Source organism: Sus scrofa, chromosome 15 (genome assembly GCF_054392235.1).
Source record: "Sus scrofa isolate SSC_HxYL_T2T_F1_AM1 chromosome 15, Sscrofa_HxYL_maternal_Yorkshire_Landrace_v2.0, whole genome shotgun sequence".
NCBI classification, from domain to species: Eukaryota; Metazoa; Chordata; class Mammalia; order Artiodactyla; family Suidae; genus Sus; species Sus scrofa.
The window spans coordinates 127463750-127482842 of NC_139397.1; the positions used below are offsets into that span (position 1 = coordinate 127463750).

Consider the following 19093-nt stretch of genomic DNA (forward strand, 5'->3'; position numbering starts at 1 on the left):
AATGACTTAATTTATTGAGGAATGTTTGTAAAGATCTGAGGGTCTCTTTGAAGTCATTAATATTTAACATTTTGTACGGAACTCTCTGGACACGCATATTTTCTTTTCAATTGGCACTTTTGAGGCAGTGCAGAGCTCTTTCAAATTCTGTACCATTGCATGTAATTGAAGGCTATTGGAGAATATAATGGGATTTAAGCTGGTATTTGTGTAATTAGTCCTAAAACACATCTTTTTGATTGAAGAATTTAAAGGGATGGGGCAAAGCTTTAGCTAGAGTATTAAAATGAACGCCAGCAGAATATTTTTGAACTCTCTTTTCTGTTTATTTGTTCTCCATTCTCAGAGATTATGTGAAAATATTCTTTTCTCCTAAGCAGCTCAGAATAAAATGAATGGGGGAAGCAGTCCAAGAAAATGCTGCTGGGACATGTTCCTAGCAATAAGACATCTGGAACTAGAAATCTAGATGACTTTCCAACTAGAAATCTAGATGGCTCAAAAATATAGTTTTTATCTCTTAAGCACACTTCAGTGTGGAGGTTATTAACTGCTAATCTCAATGGAATAGCTTTTGCAAGCTGATGCCATCCATTTGATCATCATTTTAACCAAGGCAATGGTAATGTAATTGTAGAATTTGTAACATTTTGTACTTGCCCTGGGAAGTCTGAGTTTTATCAGCAGGTATACCAGTTTATTTTCCCCTTCCCCACTTCTTTGTTATATATAACTCTTGCTAAGAGAGATTTTAAATGGCCATAACTGAATAATTGACAGGGACAGAGCACACTAGTAGGCTACAGGTACAAACTGGGGTATTGATGACACAGCATGGCCACTCTCTCTCTTTTTTTTTTTTTTTTTTTTTGTCTTTTTCCCATTTCTTGGGCTGCTCCTGCGGCATGTGGAGGTTCCCAGGCTAGGGGTTGAATCGGAGCTGTAGCTGCCGGCCTACACCAGAGCCTCAGCAATGCGGGATCCCAGCCACGTCTGCAACCTATGCCACAGCTCACAGCAACACTGAATCCTTAACCCACTGAGCAAGGCCAGGGATCAAACCTGCAACCTCATGGTTCCTAGTCAGATTTGTTAACGACTGAGCCACGACTCCAGCATGGCCACTCTTGCTAGAATCCTGAGAAATGCTCCAGGCAATAGTGGATCCTCAACCCACTCCCACTGAGCGAAGCCAGGGATCAAATCCATGTCCTCATGGATGCTAGTTGGGTTCGTTAACTGCTGAGCCATGATGAGAGCACCCCTTTGCCTCGTTCTTTATGAGGCTTTGGAGGTTACCTTTAATTGCTAGGCAAGAAGGTAGAGAAATGTACAGAAAAACTTGAGTGATATCCTTAATTCCACAAAGAGAACTGGCCTGAACCTGAGTTTTCCTTTATCTAGTTCTACCAGCTCTTGTCTGATATCCATAACTGAGGGAGTCATGGTATGGCCTGTTTACCATACCAACCAGCTGCTAGGGGAAGAGATAGAAGGGCGATAGAGCAATGTATAAAGGAGAATTCTGAGAGGAGCACTGTTCTATTAGAAAGTGTTTGCTCCAGTCCCTTTCCACTAAATATTATTGATTTAGGGATTCATGCATATGTCTCTTAAGACTCCATTTTGCCCAAGGTTTACATATAAGCTATTGTTCCTGGGGAGAGGGGTGGAGGAGGGGAGAATGGGAGGTCAGTGTTGATCCTTGGCCACTTTTATTGCTGTTTCAATGGTTCAAGTTATGTATTTGAATATGTAGTACACAGCACATGTAAAGCATATTGTCTGTAATTTAATTTTAAATATTTAAATGCTTTAAAACAGAGTTTATAATATACATGTATCTAGATTATTTTAATATATTCCCTAGGAGCAGGAATATTCAATTACATCAGTGGTTCTTTAGCTTTCAAAACTCCACTGAGTATGGGCTCCAAGAACAGTAAGTCCTTCAAATGTTACTCTCTGAACCCACATTAAGCAGTTCATTAGCTTGCATGAGGGGAGTTAGAGATGCTTTTTCAGTGGGGAATTGAATGATGTTAAAGATGTGTGGAGTTCCCATTGTGGCTCAGTGGATTAAGTACCCGACACAGTGTCCGTAAGGATGCGGGTTCAATCCCTGGCCTCACTCAGTAGGTTAAGAATCTGGCATTGCCGCAAGCTGCAGTCTAGATCACAGATGTGGCTCAGATCTGGTGTTGCTGTGGCTGTGGTTTAGGGCAGAGGCTGCAGCTCTGTTTCTATCCCTAGCCTGAGAACTTCCATCTGCTGCAGGTGCGGCCTTGAAAAAAAAAAAAAAAGATAAATGATTTGGGGTTATCTTGTGGCTCAACAGTTAAGGACCTGGCATTGTCACTGCAGCAGTTTGGTTGCTGTTGTGGTGTGGGTTCTATCCCTTGCCTGAGGAGAACTTCGATGTGCTACAGGTGCAGCCAAAAAAAAAAAAAAAAAAAAAAAAAAAAAAAGGTGTGGTTTGGCTGGAAATATAGAATAGGCACTTTTAAAAGGAATTTATAAATATGAAAAATCAACAATCCCACACCCTTTGGAAGGTGTTCAATTCCAAGGACCAAGTTTTTGCTAGTCCCTACAACTTAACCAGGAATTCAGTTGACTGCCCTGATTGGAAGTTGATGATTAGGCCTCTAGAGCATCCTCATAACTGCCTTGGGACACCGGTTTGTGCAATATTCTCATTTTATGCCTAAAGAACAATGAGGTAGACTTCAGGAAACTTCCCAGAACAGGCTGTATGCCTGTATGGATGCTTTTGTGACTGCTGGTCAACTGATGTATATCTGAATGACAGAATTCTGTTTGCTATTTGCCTTCTAGATAATATGCTGACCTGGTAGTCACTTTACCAGAAGCTTTGGCTCTCATCTCTCTTTCTTGTTAGAGACTACTGATATCTACCAAAAAGAACTGCTGGCTATGAAGCTCAAATTGGCTTAGGTTGCTTTGAATACCAAGGAAATATTGATAAAATAAGGCCCAACACTAACACATTTGATAGGATGACCATATACTTTTTTTTTTTTTCCAAACTAAGACACTTTTGATAGTGAAAGGGGCACAATTAAGTCAGAACAATAGGCATACGTCAGGACACCCCCAAGGTATGTGGTCACCCAGCTTTCTTGAGGCCCTGTGTACTTGCTCCTATGCTAAGTCCTAATGATAAGGCGAATGTGTTTGCCTTTAAGGTTGACAAGAGGTGGTGAGAGTCTTGGGTGAAATTGACTGACAGAGTGTCCTTCTTATATTCACTTCATTCACTTCCCAAATTCTCATTTCCTCTACTAGATATTTTCACTCTAAGGTAAGAGGGCAGAGAAGCATGATTTTCCTGGGCTCTGCTCTATTCCCATCCTGGTGAAGTCTTTATTAATCTTTTCTCTAATTAATTTAAAAAAATTTTCATCTTGTTAATAAATAGCAACAAAAACTAGAAACCAGGAGTCCTAAAACCATTCCATTTCTTTAGTAATTTAAAAAGTGAGAAGACAGGTTTTTAATAAGACGAATGCAAAGAGAGGAAGTCATTTTTCTAATTTTTTTATTGAGGTATGAATGAATGAATGAATTCACAATGAATGAATTTTTACTGCCACCTAGATCATGTTACTAAATACCGTGGACATCTCAGAAGGCCTCCTTGGGAAGTCATTTTGAATGATAATCGGGCTAGGTTGATATTCAACAGTTGTCAAGTTTTCTATCTGGTCTCAAACCCTTTGATTCAAAAGCTTATAAAACAGCAGCAGGGATTTGTAACTTCTTGCCATGACTCCAAGGAAGGTAGATAAGAAGCAGAATGGGAAGGGCACAAACAGAAAGATAGTGGGATAAACTAGAGTAATAAGCACTACCCGGCTTTTCTTTCTCCTCACTCCTTCCAGCATCTTTAACATCCTGATCTCAGAACGAAAGGAAGAAGAAAGTAAAAGAGAAAAAAGGAAGAAAGAAGGAAGGAAAGAGAGAGAGAAAGGAAGAAAGAAAGAAATGTAATATATGGGATGTTAACTTGGAGCCTGGGGTATAGGCATTGTTGTTCATAGAACTTCATGAACATTATCTTGTGAAAACCTGGCAAACACACTGTACATTGGAGAGCAGTATCGCTGTCCCCATTTTGCACTTGGGGAATCTGAAGTCTCAAAAATGTTAAGCAGTTTTCCCCAGATCACTCAGCTTTTACGTCTTAGAACTAGGATTCAAATCTTTTCAGCCATTATACCAGGATTCTGCTAGAAATGTGAATGCTGTTCCAATGCAAACATTTCATCTCTAAAATAAAAGATAGACTTATCATTGATGAAATGACTTGATTGGCCTAAGATTTTTCTCAGTCATTTTTCTTAGGATGGGTTTGAAGTTTACAGCTAACTAGGCTGATAGGAAGAGGGGAAAAACAAAGTTCATGGCAATTAGCATTGCTTTCATTTACTCCTTTTTCACCGACCTATATTTTTTCCATATATTTTGAGGGCAGTATATGAACTTAAAAAGAGAAGCTGTTTAATGTTCCCACTAAATCAACTATGACTACAGAAGATTCTTATAATACAAGGGTAATGTCATTTGCAGTTTTTCATGGTTATGGGGTTCTTCCTGCTATTAGGAATTCTAAGAAGTAGCTACACAGAGACATAAAAAGAGAAAGCTGAACCAATGATCTGAAGATACAAATTCATATTTATGTGAACTATATAAAATTGCAGTTTTTGTAGGTAGAAAAGAGTAGAATATCATCAAGATAATGTGATTCACCTGCAATGGAGGGAAAATTGTGATTTGAGTAGTAAATCTCTTTAAAAATGAAATTAGGTATTCTTAAATTCTTACCATGTGCTCTTTCTATAAACAGAGCCAGAATTTACTTGCCCAAACTCTACCTCCCAATCTTGAGAAATGCCCTTTAAAAAAATTCACCTAGTGTTCTCTCTCAAGAAGACTTCATTGGTTTATTTTTGAAGGGTGATGATTTTAAGCATGTCAAGACAAAGAGATGGCCTCTGTGATGTTACAGAACAGGTGCACAATTGGTTTGCTGGACCCTGGCTGTCCCTCAGGACGGATATGGCATGCAGTGCTTCTACTTGAGGAAGCTTCTCTCAGTGATAAGGCAGGATGGGCTTCGCCAGTGAGAAAGTGCCAGGTCTTAAAATGGAAGCCAAGGGACTTGGGGACTAAAATAAAACTAAACCAAATGGTGGAAACACGCTCAACTCCTTAATTTATCTGATCAGAGCCAACAGGCGCCACTGTGTAGAACATTTGCTCCTGTCCCAAATGCCATTAAAGCAGCAGTGGAACTATTTCTAGGCTTGGCTCCAGACTGATGGCGGATGAACTAACAGTGGATTTGGTTTCAGCCTGGAGTCACTGAGAAATGGTGACAGACTGCAGTCACTGCAAAAGTCTGTGGGCATCAAGTGTTCCCTGGAGTACATACCTGCCTGGAGGAGACTCTGCAGCTCCTAAGAAATATTCCTCTAGAGACTTGTGGCTGCCTGATGGGAGGGGGAGGGAGTGGGAGGGATCAGGAGCTTGGGCTTATCAGACACAACTTAGAATAGATTTACAAGGAGATCCTGCTGAATAGCATTGAGAACTATGTCTAGATACTCATGTTGCAACAGAAGAAAGGGTGGGGGAAAAACTGTAATGGTAATGTATACATGTAAGGATAACCTGACCCCCTTGCTGTACAGTGGGAAAATAAAATAAAATAAAAAAAGAAATATTCCTCTAATTCCAATCTCAACCCAACCCCAACTCCTCCCCTGTACTACTCTGCTTTGTTCCCTTAATACAGCTGCATTGTTGCTTAGATTTAAGGGTTTTGACAGTAGTTTGCCTGAAGCGTACTAGGCTATCTTAATATTTAGTCATTGCCCCTGAAAATTGCACTATGTCATGTAAAGGGTACAAAGAGGGGCAAAGCTATCTTTTGCTATTCTGGGATAGTAGTTACTAGTAAGAAGAGAAAAAAAAAAAATAGAAGGCTTTGTTTTAGGAAATACATGGAAATCCTGACAACCCTCCTCTGACTTTCTCTGAAATCAGCACTTTGTATGCTCCCACCCCCAATCAATCTGCCACTAGTTGTGTCCTTAAATTCCTTAACCTCTTTGGAACTGACTGTTCACACATTTGCAAAAAGGAAGTGTTCAAAAATCTCTAAGAATCTTGTAAGTGCTAATGTTCTATGAGTGCAAATGTAAAAGTACCTTTAAAGGTGCTGTATAGTGGAATGGCCTCTGCCTGTCATTCATTCTCAAAGTCCAACCCCTCTGCTCAACTTCCCTGCCACTTCTCAGGTCTTAGTCCTTCCCTGGGGTACTTCTCTGGGAGCTGCCTAATGATTTTCCTGTTACCAGCCTTTCCTTTCTCCTATCCATCTTCTGTGTGAATGCATAAGTCATCTTTCCATTTGCAAATCCAGCCTTCTCATTCACTCTGCTGAAGATAAAAGAGGGTGTTTTTTCTACATTTTGATGTTTCTTTTTCTTTTCTTTTTTTATAACTGCCATTGGTGATATGGCCTCTGATACTGATGACAGTGGTTCTCAAACTTTATTGTAAATCAGAATCAGCTGGAGGGCTTGCTAAACTACAGGTTGATGGGTTCCATTCCTAGATTTCAGAATTAGTAGGTCTGTGAGGAGGTCTGAGAATGTGCACATCCAACAAATTCCCAGAAAATTCTGATGATGCTGGTTCAGATAACCACTGACCAACAAAATAATATTCACACTGCTTAAGATGAAACCCAAGACTCTTTGGCAATTACAACCTTAGACTTACGTCCCACCTAACATGTATCCCTTTTCACATCTTTGCACGGCCCCTGAATGTCCTAATCCCCCTGACTGGTCTGCCCATTCCTCCTTGTCTTCCACATTTCTCTACATTCTGCCGTGACTATCTTGGCTCTCCTTCCTGCAGTCATCCTTATTCCTTTAGCCTCAGAAGGACTGCCTCTCTTCTGCAGTCTGATAGTACTTGGTAATATTTACTATGAGAATTACAACTTGGTATTGGATTTGGTGTTGACTCATTTGATTCTCCCAAGAGTTTATGAGCTTTCTAAAGGCAGGACCGTGCCAAAGTCAGCTTTCATTCCTTAGTACTCAGCCTGCACAGCCTTGGCATGGAATAGGCACTGAATTAATGTTGCTGAATGAAATGCAACCTTTTCAAGAATGGTGTATTCTCTTAACACTAAGGAAGGTAATAAAGAGTCTACAAGAACACTCAAAAATTTATTACCGCTACATTATAGGTGAAAAGGGTATTTTATGTCTTTTTTTGTTGTCTTTTTAGAGCCGCCTCTCGGGCATATGGAGGGTCCCAGTCTAGGGGTCTAATGGGAGTTGTAGCTGCCAGCCTATGCCAGGGCCACAGCAACGCAGAATCCAAGCCCTGTCTGTGACCTACATCACAGCTCATGGCAATGCCAGATCCTTAATCCACTGAACAAGGCCAGGGATAGAACCCTCAACCTCATGGTTCCTAGTCAGATTCGTTTCCGCTGTGCCATGATGGGAACTCCCAAAAAGGGTATAGAGTTAGCTAAATGATTTAGGGACTCTGATCAGTTCTTTAAAACAGGTGATTAGAATCAGTCTGGGCTGGAACACATGGCACAAAACAATAAAGAGATTTGGCAGTTCTTCCGTGATCAAGACAGATAATTCAGCCCTTGTATATGCTCAGGCTGTTTTATCAACTAAGAAATTGCTAGTCCTGCTCTGTGTCCTGTTTTTGCTGTGAGCACCCTTAGCTTTCTTAACTGTATCCTACACATCTCCTTAACTATATAAACTGAGCTCTTAGCAAGTGCTTGGTGGTCATTAAATAAATTTAGTGTTTTACAAACATAGTGGAAAGCAATCACATATTAATTTTCACGAAGTTCTAACTGAAATTAAGCTTTTCCCTCAGTTGTTAATGTAGGCAACAAACAGTTGTGTTTGCACTACCTGAGGCTTTATCACGGACAGAAATCACCCATATTTTTATACCACATGATAGCCGTTAGGCATAACTGCTTCAGAATACAATAGTTTTTAGATGACTCACTAGATTTTGCCATTAGAAGCCCTAATAAAGAAGCATGTGTACTACATCACACTATATTTCAGTGTCAATAATTTCATTTGTAATCCTACATATTAAAATGCTTTTTACATATTTAAAACAAAACTCTATGTATTTTACCTTACATATTTAAAACATTATTCTGAGAAGGGGTCCATAGCATTCAACAGACTGAAACGCATCTACAACACCAGAAAGGTTAATGCCCCCATCGTAGAATGTAAGGTTAGGACTGAATTCTGTTGACATTTGCTTTGCGGAATAAATTTGGTAGGAGAATTTTTTAAAAGCAGCAGGAAAAAATTCAAGATCACCCTGAATGCTCATGTTTCCATTTAAGGGCTTTATAAAAGAATGGAATGGTTAATGAGTTGTAGTGGAATGTTTTCCTCTATTATTGTGTACAGACTGCAAGTGAAACATTCTTTGATTTCTTGGGCTACACGCTCACAGTGCAGTAATAGTTAGATTAATTTCTAATATGTCTCATCTCATAGACCTATGCAATCGTCTCTTTCAATTTAAATTGAGCTTCAGGGAAGATTAAATACTTAGGTATTTATTTCAGTTTGTATAAAATTTCTAGATCCATACAAATTAAACGTCCTCTGTCTAAATGACCCTAATCGTTCTAATTTAACTAGATAGAGCTTATTTCCTTTTGACAGAGCTTGTCATGTTGAATCTTATCCATGAAGATAAACGGCATGCCAAATAGGTAATAAGTATTCCAGATGTTGCCTTGCTACTTTCCAGCAAAGTTATTAATAAAAGTCAGTTGCTTCCTGTCATTTTTATCCTCTAATATTGCTGAGAATATAAACTTTCTTTCTCTCCATTAAGATATGTTAATTTAAAAGTACAGTAAATGGGCTGCTGCAGAGGAAGGTGATTTTTATAAAATTACCTATCTGTGCTGCATGGTACCTCAGAGACTCTTAGGGCAACTTGAGGCTTGGTGGGACTGGGGGTGTGGGAGAGAGCAAAGGAGAATATGAAGAAAATTGATTGTGACAGAGCTCTGAGATTGACTGTGTGTGTGTGTGTGTGTGTGTGTATTGGAGGGGTGTGAGCATCAAGAAATCCTTTTAGCTGGGAATAAGCCAATAAAATAGGAATAGCTATCATAACAGCCACTGAATTAAAATAGACCTACCCTAGTTAGAGTGAGGCAGGATGCCTGAAGGCCTCTTAATCCACCTTCTGTCTATACCTCTTCCCCATCCTTGTGGCAGCCCTGAGACATATCCAGACACTGACTACTGAAGTCTCTGGTGGGATTTCAGGTATCTGCCCTAAAGGCACTGAAAGCAAAGTGCAGTTGGAGTGTGGAGAGAACACTGGAGGCTGCAAGGGTACAGGAACCTGGAAACCATCAAAGGCAAAAAAAAAAGAGAAGGTCTGCTTTCAGGACACAGCGCTAAAGACATGCCTTTTTAGGCTCACTGGAAAGACCTAACTTTCTTAGGTATAATTAAGACATTCAGAACTAAGAACAGCCTAATGATGCAAATTATAATAATTTCTTGACGTGATGGTTTCATCAGTCTCCTCTGAGTCGGGTGAATTTTAAGTGAATTTTCCTTCAATTGAAAAAAATATGTTTCGGGCTCCCCCTCACCTTGCCCTCTGTCCTTTTAAGAAAATTCATGAGGAGTTCCCATCGTGGCGCAGTGGTTAACGAATCCGACTAGGAACCATGAGGTTGCAGGTTTGATCCCTGCCCTTGTTCAGTGGGTTAACGATCCGGCGTTGCCATGAGCTGTGGTGTAGGCTGCAGACGCGGCTCGGATCCTGCGTTGCTGTGGCCCTGGCATAGGCTGGCAGCTACAGCTCAGATTCGACCCCTAGCCTGGGAACCTCCATATGCCGCAGGAGTGGCCCAAAGAAATGGCAAAGAGACAAAAAAAAAAAAGAAAATTCATGAAAAGGCCTTTGTATTTCTACAAGTATAAAAGTGTGGCTTGGAGTTCCTGTCGTGGCACAGTGGAAACGAATCCGTCTAGGAACCATGAGATTTCATGTTCAATCCCTGGCCTTGCTCGGTGGGTTAAGGATCCGACATTGCCGTGAGATGTGGTGTAGGTCTCAGACCTGGCTCGGATCCTGTGTTGTTGCTATGGCTGTGGTGTAGGCTGGGAGCTGTAGCTCCGATTAGACCCCTAGCCTGGGACCCTCCATATGCCACTGGAGTGGCCCTAAAAAGCAAAAAAAAAAAAAAAAAAAAAAGTGGCTTAATATTACTCCTGAGAAAGAAGAGTGAACCAAATAACTGGAGAAGTGAAATAAGTCTGATCTTTAGAAATGAGTCTCAACTGACATCATAACCCACATTTGAATCATCTTATATATACAGCCTTGCATTCCCCTCATCTGTCACAATTTTGGCTCTGGTTAACCATAACTTAATGTCCAGTTTAAACTGCTTTGAACTTTGAAGTGGAAGATGTTTGTTTTGAAGTCTATACCTGCAGCATTTCCAAGATGTTTATGTGGATTTTTTGCTATAGATCCCATTTCCTCAAATGTCAACAATGAAATGCTATTCTGGCTGCAAGTATTTTCTCCCTCCCATCATCTCCATTAATTTTTCAAGTTCATTAACAATTGAAATTATTAAACTGAGTTCTACTGACATCTGCTGGACAAAAATCTGTTTTTCATCATTATCAGCTTATTAATGCTCAGCATTTACTAACTGGATGGTTACTATTAATTAAGCCAATCAAGCTCAAGGTGTACTAAATAGAAAACAGAACTAAGCTAAACATAAGACTATTAATCAGCATGTAATAAATGTTAAGAAAGGTTTCTAAGTCCAGCTGGTGGAGCCATTTCAGTTTGGTGGTTTAACACACATTTTCTGAGCGCCCTCTATGTGTCACCCTCTGTATATACACACTGGGTTCAATACTTGAAACAGGGCCCTTTGCAAGGCGTGGAGGGTCTGGTGGGCAAAACCATCTATCTAAATAGATTATTTCAGAAAGTATTCTATCCAGAGTGCTTCCTCTTTCAGCAGGAAGAACATTGCGCTGTACTCATTGCTCCAAGAACATCTTTGTGGAGGAAATAAACCTGAGCAGTACCATTCTGTCCATTAGGAATGCATAGTGCCTTGGGCCTAAGTGTTTTTCATGGGCCTACTGATAGGTGTGTGTATTCTAAAATACAACAAGAAAAAAAATTAAAAGTTCTAAATTTTATTTTATTTTTATTTTTTGGTTTTGTTTTTTGTTTGTCTTTTGTCTTTTTAGCGCCGCACCCATGGCATATGGAGGTTCCAAGGCTCGGGGTCCAATCAGAGCTATAGCTCCTGGCCTACACCACAGCCACAGTAATGCCAGATCTGAGCCATGTCTTCGATCTACACCACAGCGCACTGCAACACTGGATCCTTAACCCACTGAGCAAAGCCGGAGATCAAACCATCATGGTTCCTAGTTGGATTTGTTTCCGCTGGTCCATGACAGGAACTCCGAAAATGCTACATTTTAATTTAAATTGACACAGGAGTTCCTGTTGTGGCTCAACAAGTTAAGAACTCAACTAGTATCAGTGAGGATGTGGGTTTGATCCCTGGCCTTGCTCAGTGGGTTAAGGATCTGGTGTTGCCTTGCACTATGGTGTATGTAGTTCACAGACGAGGCTTGGATCTGGCATTGCTGTGCCTGGTAGCTGTAGCTCCAATTCGACCCTTAGCCTGGGAACTTCCATATGCTGCCTGTGTGGCCCTAAAAATGAATGAATGAATGGATGAATGAATAAGTAAAATGTCTACAGCATAATGTTAACCTTATTATTTTAAAATTTAATGGTCCTCAAAGTTCCCTGTGATCAGCATCACCTGCAGCTATAATTAAAACAGATTGCTCTGTATATCAGGATATCTGACTTTGTATGTCTTGATGGGGGCCTAGAATTTGCATTTCTAACAAGTTCCACGTAATGCTAATTAATGTTGCTGGGCCAGAGACTGCACTTTGAGAACCAATAGTCTGAGGATGTTATTTCATGTTTTTTTGGCTTGAGCATCTAGGGTGGGTAGTAACATCATTGACTAAATTGGTAAAGTCAGCAGAAGGAATAACTTGAAGAAATGACAGGTATAAAGATGGCCTTTCCAAGGAAACAGGAGAAAAGACCATCAAAGCCAGACTTACAGAGGGTCTTTTAATGTATTCTAATAATCTGTGAATGAACCTCGATTTTTGGGTGGGTGAGAACTGGTGAAAGATAAAATACACTATGCTGTCTATTCCCTGTAATAAGTGGTAGGAAATGCATTGGTTGTTTGAGTCATCTAATCTTGGATCAATTCCTAGTACAGAACACGCAGGGAATATGCTTATGTGAACAAGAGTGCATGCTCATACTCACTAGTACCAGCCTTTCAGTTTAAGAGTTGAGAACTAATGGGTTTTTCCTATTTCTGATGATATTTCCAAGCTTCCTTCTTTAGCCATGGTCTTATGCACTGAAGTGTCCCTGGACTATAGACCCACATTGCTTTATGAAATTCTCATTTTGGAAACATGGCAAATAGGGTAAATGACACCTCTGGTGTACACTTACTACTCAGAACACATGCTAAGAAAAAAAAATGGAGTAAAGAATGTGACTGATCTGCTTTTGTGTTTATGCAGTTTTAAAAATTGGCTAGCTAATCATGTCTTCTTGTAAATTCTAAACAAGTATAGAAGGGTCTAATTTTCCTTCTACAAGCCTTGATTCCAGATGACTCAGATTAATTATTTAGTATAGATTATCTTCCATATGATTCTCATATTACCAGAAACTTATGACTCTTTGAAGGATTTCAAATCCTTGGCAATTTTTCCATTAAAATTATAAACACATATTTGTTCCAAGTCCAGTTCTTTCACTTGCTACAGTCACCATCACAGAGAATTAATCCCTTCACAACCATACCCTTTGCCTTGACATTACTTGGAATTTTGTCACATCAGAAATCAGACTCCAATCACTTCAGCTCTTTCACGCTCTTGCTACTAGTGTGTGTGTGTCCTTTGATCACAAACGTCGATCAATTCTTTCAACTCATCAGCCAACCCCTGACCTTCCTTCCTTCTTCTCTACTGAGTTGGGATTCCATGACGCATTACCTAGTCCAGTGGTACTTAAAGGCCCCATCAGACTGGCATTTTAGAATTGTTTGAACGGGGTTCCCCATGACTTGTATGCACACATGTTGAAGAATGCTGACCTCAATATTTCTTTGTGCATGACTGTGTTCACACATGATATTCCCCCTTTCACTACTCATCAGTCCTCACGAGGTTCTGTATCTCATTGAAATCTCTTGTTTATATTTATCTCCTGATTTAAAGTCTTTAGTGAGCAGGTATCACCTTATCTTCCTAATCTTAGCTAGACACTGTACCTATCATATTCTAGCAGCACAATGAACATTGTTTGAAGTTCCTCAAGTTAATTGCTGCATAGGTCATGAACCAGTTACCAGGGTGCTGGTTCATATTGATGAGTTGTCTTTTCAAAAATATTTGCATTTTAACAAGATTCCTAAAGGAAATGAACTTAACCTAAATCATTAATAAAGCTAACTTTAGCTTTAGTAATAAAACTAATAAACGCTAATAAAAGCTAATAAAGGGAGTTTTTGAGAAGTTGTTAAATTTTGGGGGCACGTGATTTTTTCATCCTCATATTTCTCTCTACCTTCCTCATCACCAAGGTGGTCCAAATGAAAGAATGCTTGAGTGCTTGTGCACTGAGTGACTTTAAAGTGTCTTGTCACTGCAGGAGTACTGAACTCCAGTATCTCCGAACACATACAGAAACCATGGGTCACAGAAGAGACGTGGACGTACTTGAAATTTGGGGAACAAAGCAAAGCTAGCTTGGTGGGCGGGGGTTAAGAGGAATTTTAGAAAACATTTCCTTGTAACTCCTTTCCTCTTCACCTGTCTTCTTCACCAGACTCTGAGTTGCCAAAGTAGGGATGTATATCTTATGCACACAGAATCCCTGTCAGGCATCTTGCATACAATACATGTGTTTAATGCATTTGGGGGATAAAATAGTTTTAAAGCATTACTCATGGCATGAATAAATAAAATGGCAAGTTTACAGCGTGTAAACAGAAAGTGCCAGCAGTTCAGATTATACCAGCAAGGGAGTAATGCTAATTCTTGAATGCTGAATCCTGGGAGAACAATCATTTTCACTGTGAGCCACATCAGTATTTTTCAGGTTACAAACACCTTTCTTAATATCCCAGCTCCATCATGGAAGAGAAATTAGGCAACTGTGGCACTACTTTATAAACTGATTTATCAAGAGTCCTGCCTTTCCCTGCGTAATGACTATATGCCTCCTCTAATGCTTATTTGTAGAGTGATAGAATATTAACTGAAGATTTAATGTCACCGTGTTTGTAATTTGCATGTGGATGGAAAGTTAACATATTGTAGAAATGTGAAGTTAAAGTGGTTGACTATGAACAGCAGTCCTGCTGAGATACATTCATCTATCCTCATTATTTCTCCTCTTTGCTTATTATGTCTGCTGCTTACTCCCATTACTCACAAAATTATCAAATAAGTCCCAGAGGATGCACTAGCTCATGGCTTTTGGAAAACAGTGTTTAGAAAGCTTATATAGTGGGATCAGTAAAGCCAGCATGTTCTCCGTTGTAAAAAAGCCAGTGTTCTCTTGCCTTGTTAATTGACCCTCAACTTCAGAAGGAAGAGGGCGAATTTGGATGGGAAGCAGAATGAGAAAGCAAATTATCAAGGGACTGACCTGTAGGTCTTTCGCAGTTTAAATGATGCTTCAGAGCAGAGAATACATGAGATTCTAATGACACTGAATCCACAGTGGGAACTATCTTGGGGAAAAAGAAATGACACAACAATTATTGTTCTATTCAGACTCTATGAGGAGGAAGGCAAAGTTCTTTTCTAATGCAAAGTTTAGGAAAAAAATAAATTATGGGTAAGTCACAGGAAATGAATTACTGCTTCAAGTTTTCTTTGCTCATGAGGTTACAACTGTGAGGCAATTTCAAGTGTTTGTTATTATTTTTCTTCCCGCAGGAAGATGAGCCAGGGAATGGTAGAGAACAGAGCTAGCTGAGCTTATCAGTTGAAATGTAAACTTGTAGAGAGTTAAGGGAAGTGCTCCAAGCATCACTTTGGAATCTTTGGGTGGCTTCTGCAAAGCACTGCCCTCTTCATACCTCCTTGCCCACATCTAAAGATGTGATGCCGTCTATACCTTTATTAAATCTAAAGAGCAAAATAAAAATAACTGCATTTATTCTTAATGTTATGAGTCATTCAAACAATAGACAAAGGGAATGAAGGGCAGTTTAACCATATGTACCAGGGGACAAAATATAATTTGAAGATAAAAACAAGAATGTTATAATCTGGCAAATTTTGGTGTGCTAAGTGATAGTAAGTAGCTGTGTCATGAAAAGGAGTAGTACAGTCATGCTAGGTGTTTCAGCAGAACTTCTTTCCAACTTCTGCACATATACTTTCTAATTATGCCTCATTTACTTTCACACTCTATTCAAAATTCCTCTCAGAACTGGTCAGCATGGAAATCAATTTCTAGAATTAGACATTTAGTTACTAACCACAGGGTGGATTCTTATATATATGAGATCGTTAATACACTGCTCTGCTTGAAGCCTAGTAGATTCCTCCTAATTCTATAATGATAAGATTTAAAAATATTTTCCTCTAAGAAATCTTTACTTTCACAAAGTACTTCAAATCTTGTTTGACCCAATAATGAAGAAAAAGTCAGGAACAAACCCTAGGGAATGAGTGTATAGAGAAAAAGCCATCATTCACCATCGAAGGAAAATATTTCTTTACTTTAAACCAGAGTAAACAAGAAGCATGTGACAATTATAGTCCTAATAAAATTTTATTGAGAACCAGTAAGTCAAATCCTTTACAGAACAGAGAAATAATACAATCTCAGCCCTTTCCAATAAACGGCAATAGAACATTGGTATGGGATCCCTGAATATCTCAAACACTGTATTTTGTAGGAGAGAAACAGTTCTTCTACAGCTTAATAATATAGAAATAGGGTGCACTGATCTATTTAGGGGAAGCATAACTGGAATCGGAATTCAGTATGAATAATAAAGGACTACAGATGAGCTCATGTAGGCGAAGGAGTAGATGAATAAATGTTCATTTTTCACATTTTGTATTTCAAACTCAGCTAAGAGAAAGCAAGGCGTTGTAAGATCAGACACAAATTAACCTGAGGACACAGGAGCATGGTGTATATCTCTCAATTCAGTTGCACAGGAAAGTGGTAACGAGAGAAAATGGCCGCTTTTACCTATAACTCTACCCACCGTGAAGGCTTTTGATGTTAAATAAATGGAACTGACATCAAAGATGAAAAGGGAGTCAAACGACTCTAAGGATTAAAGACTGACTTCTTGATAGGACCAAAGCCCAATAGGATCAATGTAAATAATTGATCATGATGTTCAGAGAAACACATGACAAGATAAATGAATACTGCTTGACAAGGTTTTACTACTTAGCCTTTGCATGTAGATAAGAGACACCATTGAGTTTTCTGGGAAGCATTTCTGGGAAGTTTTTTGTTTTTGTTACCAAAAAGAAAAATATCTGAGGGAAAAATGATGTAAATAGAATTGAAATGATACCTCTTCTTTCCAAACCTAAGAAAGCTAGTATAAAAAGTTCCTTTTCTACCATAGTATAAGGGTATTAGTCTGGGTTTTATAGCCTTTGCCTGAGTTTAAAATCCTATCAAAATTTCTTAGCTTAAAAACATAAATAAAACAAACAATGGCACAAATATAAAATCCTTCCAGTTTAATAACTCTAAAAGGCTAAAGAAAAAATAAAACCTCAATTCATTTGTATCGATAAAGTTGTTAATGGATGACAGCAGCTAGATTGCAATCCAAATATGAACAAGAATTTTATTCAAAATGTTCTCCTCCCTGCATTGATGTTTTTCTGGGGTTAAATTAATCAAGATATTTGGAGAAGCACTGTGATCAATCTTCTCTGGTTTCTCTGGTTAAGAGAAGGTGTTTTATTCTTTTTCCCTTGGCTAGTTACTATAGCAGCTCAAAGTGCAGGTACAGTATAGTAAGACATTTAACTAAACCTAATGGTCTTTATTCTTTCAAGTTGGATAAAGGCAAATGAACTTTAGTGTGAGTGCTGATACCTCTGATCTGAAACGTTCATGGGAAGGGCACAGCTTGCACATACAGCTTTCTAGCAGCACTTTAGAAATTTGAGAGGCACAAGGTTGTCCCGAATAGCAGAAGTCACAGAGGAATAAGCTAATCCTAGGAACTGAGCCCTGGGTTGTACTTTAGGTACAACTGTCATTATCCTTTAAAAGGTCAGACGGTTTCTAAAATGTTAGCTGTTTTGCTGCTAAATGGAAATTAATAGGAGAAACAGGAACTAATATGTACGCAGTGGGGATTTGGTTCAAAGTTGCAATGAAAATAGCATATTTTTGTGACCAAGAGAGCTGTGAAGTAGGCACATTAAAATTCTTAGACTCTTGTTTTTTTAAAGCTGCAAAATGTTCCCAAATCAGTCAAAATATATTGAAAAGATGAAACAAGCCTGGGAAAGTCAGTAATGGAAACAGAAGAAATGGTAACTGATGAGTCAAAACATTTGTACAGATTTTGAAGCACCAGGGATTTGATTCTACATCTACCATATAAATACCTGATCCTGAAGGCTAAGAAACTGGTGAATGTTAAAGCCTAGGATATGCAGAAAGATGGGATCCATTTGTTCTAAGTATGATCAATGGATAATACCTCCTCAATAAATAGCATTTCTGTCAAAAGCTTAGTGATTTTGTTCAGGATATTGATGATATAGCACCCTTCACCTCTAATAACAGAAGTAGAATGCTCTACTATTTAAAGACTAAGTCTAGATAAATAGGAAGGGAAACATCTTATGGCTTATACCAAACAGCCAACACTTTAATAGCACAGTCACTGCAAGTAAGTAAAGCACAAGTGAAAGTTTAGAAGGTCAGACGGGATGAACTTAAATCCCGGGATATAACATATTCACACAATGTGTTCCTAATCTTATACTAATTCCAAAGAACAAACACATTTACATAAGTAGTTCCACATTAGCTTATTTTAGAGAAAACAATGAACTGTTTTTGTTAGCTTATCATGAACTAACCTTCAAATCAGAAGTTTCACAATAACCATCGAATTTCAAAAGTTTTTGATGAAGATGTTGGGTTACAGAGCATGGGTTCTCTGATAAAAAAAGGAGGTGAATTTCAAAGTATGTTTATCTCTAGTTTAAATAAGTATTGAGAACTTGAAAAATGGTATTTAGGTCCCTAGCTCATCTCAGTTGACAACTCTTGCGACTTTTGACCCGGAAGCAGTTATATTTTTGTCCCCTTTCATAATCAACCACCAAGAGAAAAGCAAAGTCATAAAACTGTCATAAAAAAAATACTAACGAGGGAAATATCCAACAATTATCATATACTTATCTATACTCAGTTTCTTTGGAATATTTTCAGAACAGTATCAGATGGTTATATTCATAAGCTTAAAATACAATTGCCTCCAAATTCTGAAATACACACACACACATATACATACGTGCCCTCAAAATACTGTACATTATCACCTATCCTACTTTTTTTAGGAAAAACTGAAGTTAATTAAGACTTCCTTGGGTATTTTAAAATAAAAGTAAATAATAAACAGGAACTGAATTCAAATTCTGAAAAAAAGTCAACTAAATCAAGCACATAGTTTGATTCTACTGTTGCTTTAATCATGGTTTGATATACAGAAATGCTCATGCAGTGAGTTGCAGGGGGCAGACTCTCCTTTTATAGTTCAAATGCAGGGAACTTGGCTTTTGTGGGCACTAGCAGGTCAGCCAGGAAATATATTGTTCCAGCCATTCCTGAA

General features: G+C 38.7%; 3 protein-coding genes across 9 annotated transcripts in view; 1 reads left to right on the forward strand and 2 right to left on the reverse strand.

Moving 5' to 3' along the window:
* The window catches only part of KANSL1L (KAT8 regulatory NSL complex subunit 1 like), a 579301-nt gene that overhangs the window by 356451 nt on the left and 203757 nt on the right, over positions 1–19093 (reverse strand). The window lies entirely within an intron of this gene.
* Positions 1–19093, forward strand: part of CPS1 (carbamoyl-phosphate synthase 1) — a 308550-nt gene that overhangs the window by 64216 nt on the left and 225241 nt on the right. The window lies entirely within an intron of this gene.
* The window catches only part of LANCL1 (LanC like glutathione S-transferase 1), a 37729-nt gene continuing 34652 nt past the window's right edge, over positions 16017–19093 (reverse strand). For all 4 annotated transcript variants that reach the window (XM_021076409.2, XM_021076410.2, XM_021076411.2 and 1 more), the window contains one exon: positions 16017–19088. In XM_021076409.2, the coding sequence (XP_020932068.1) occupies positions 19012–19088 (77 nt within the window). In that variant the 3' untranslated portion in view covers positions 16017–19011. The remainder of the gene's footprint in view (positions 19089–19093) is intronic.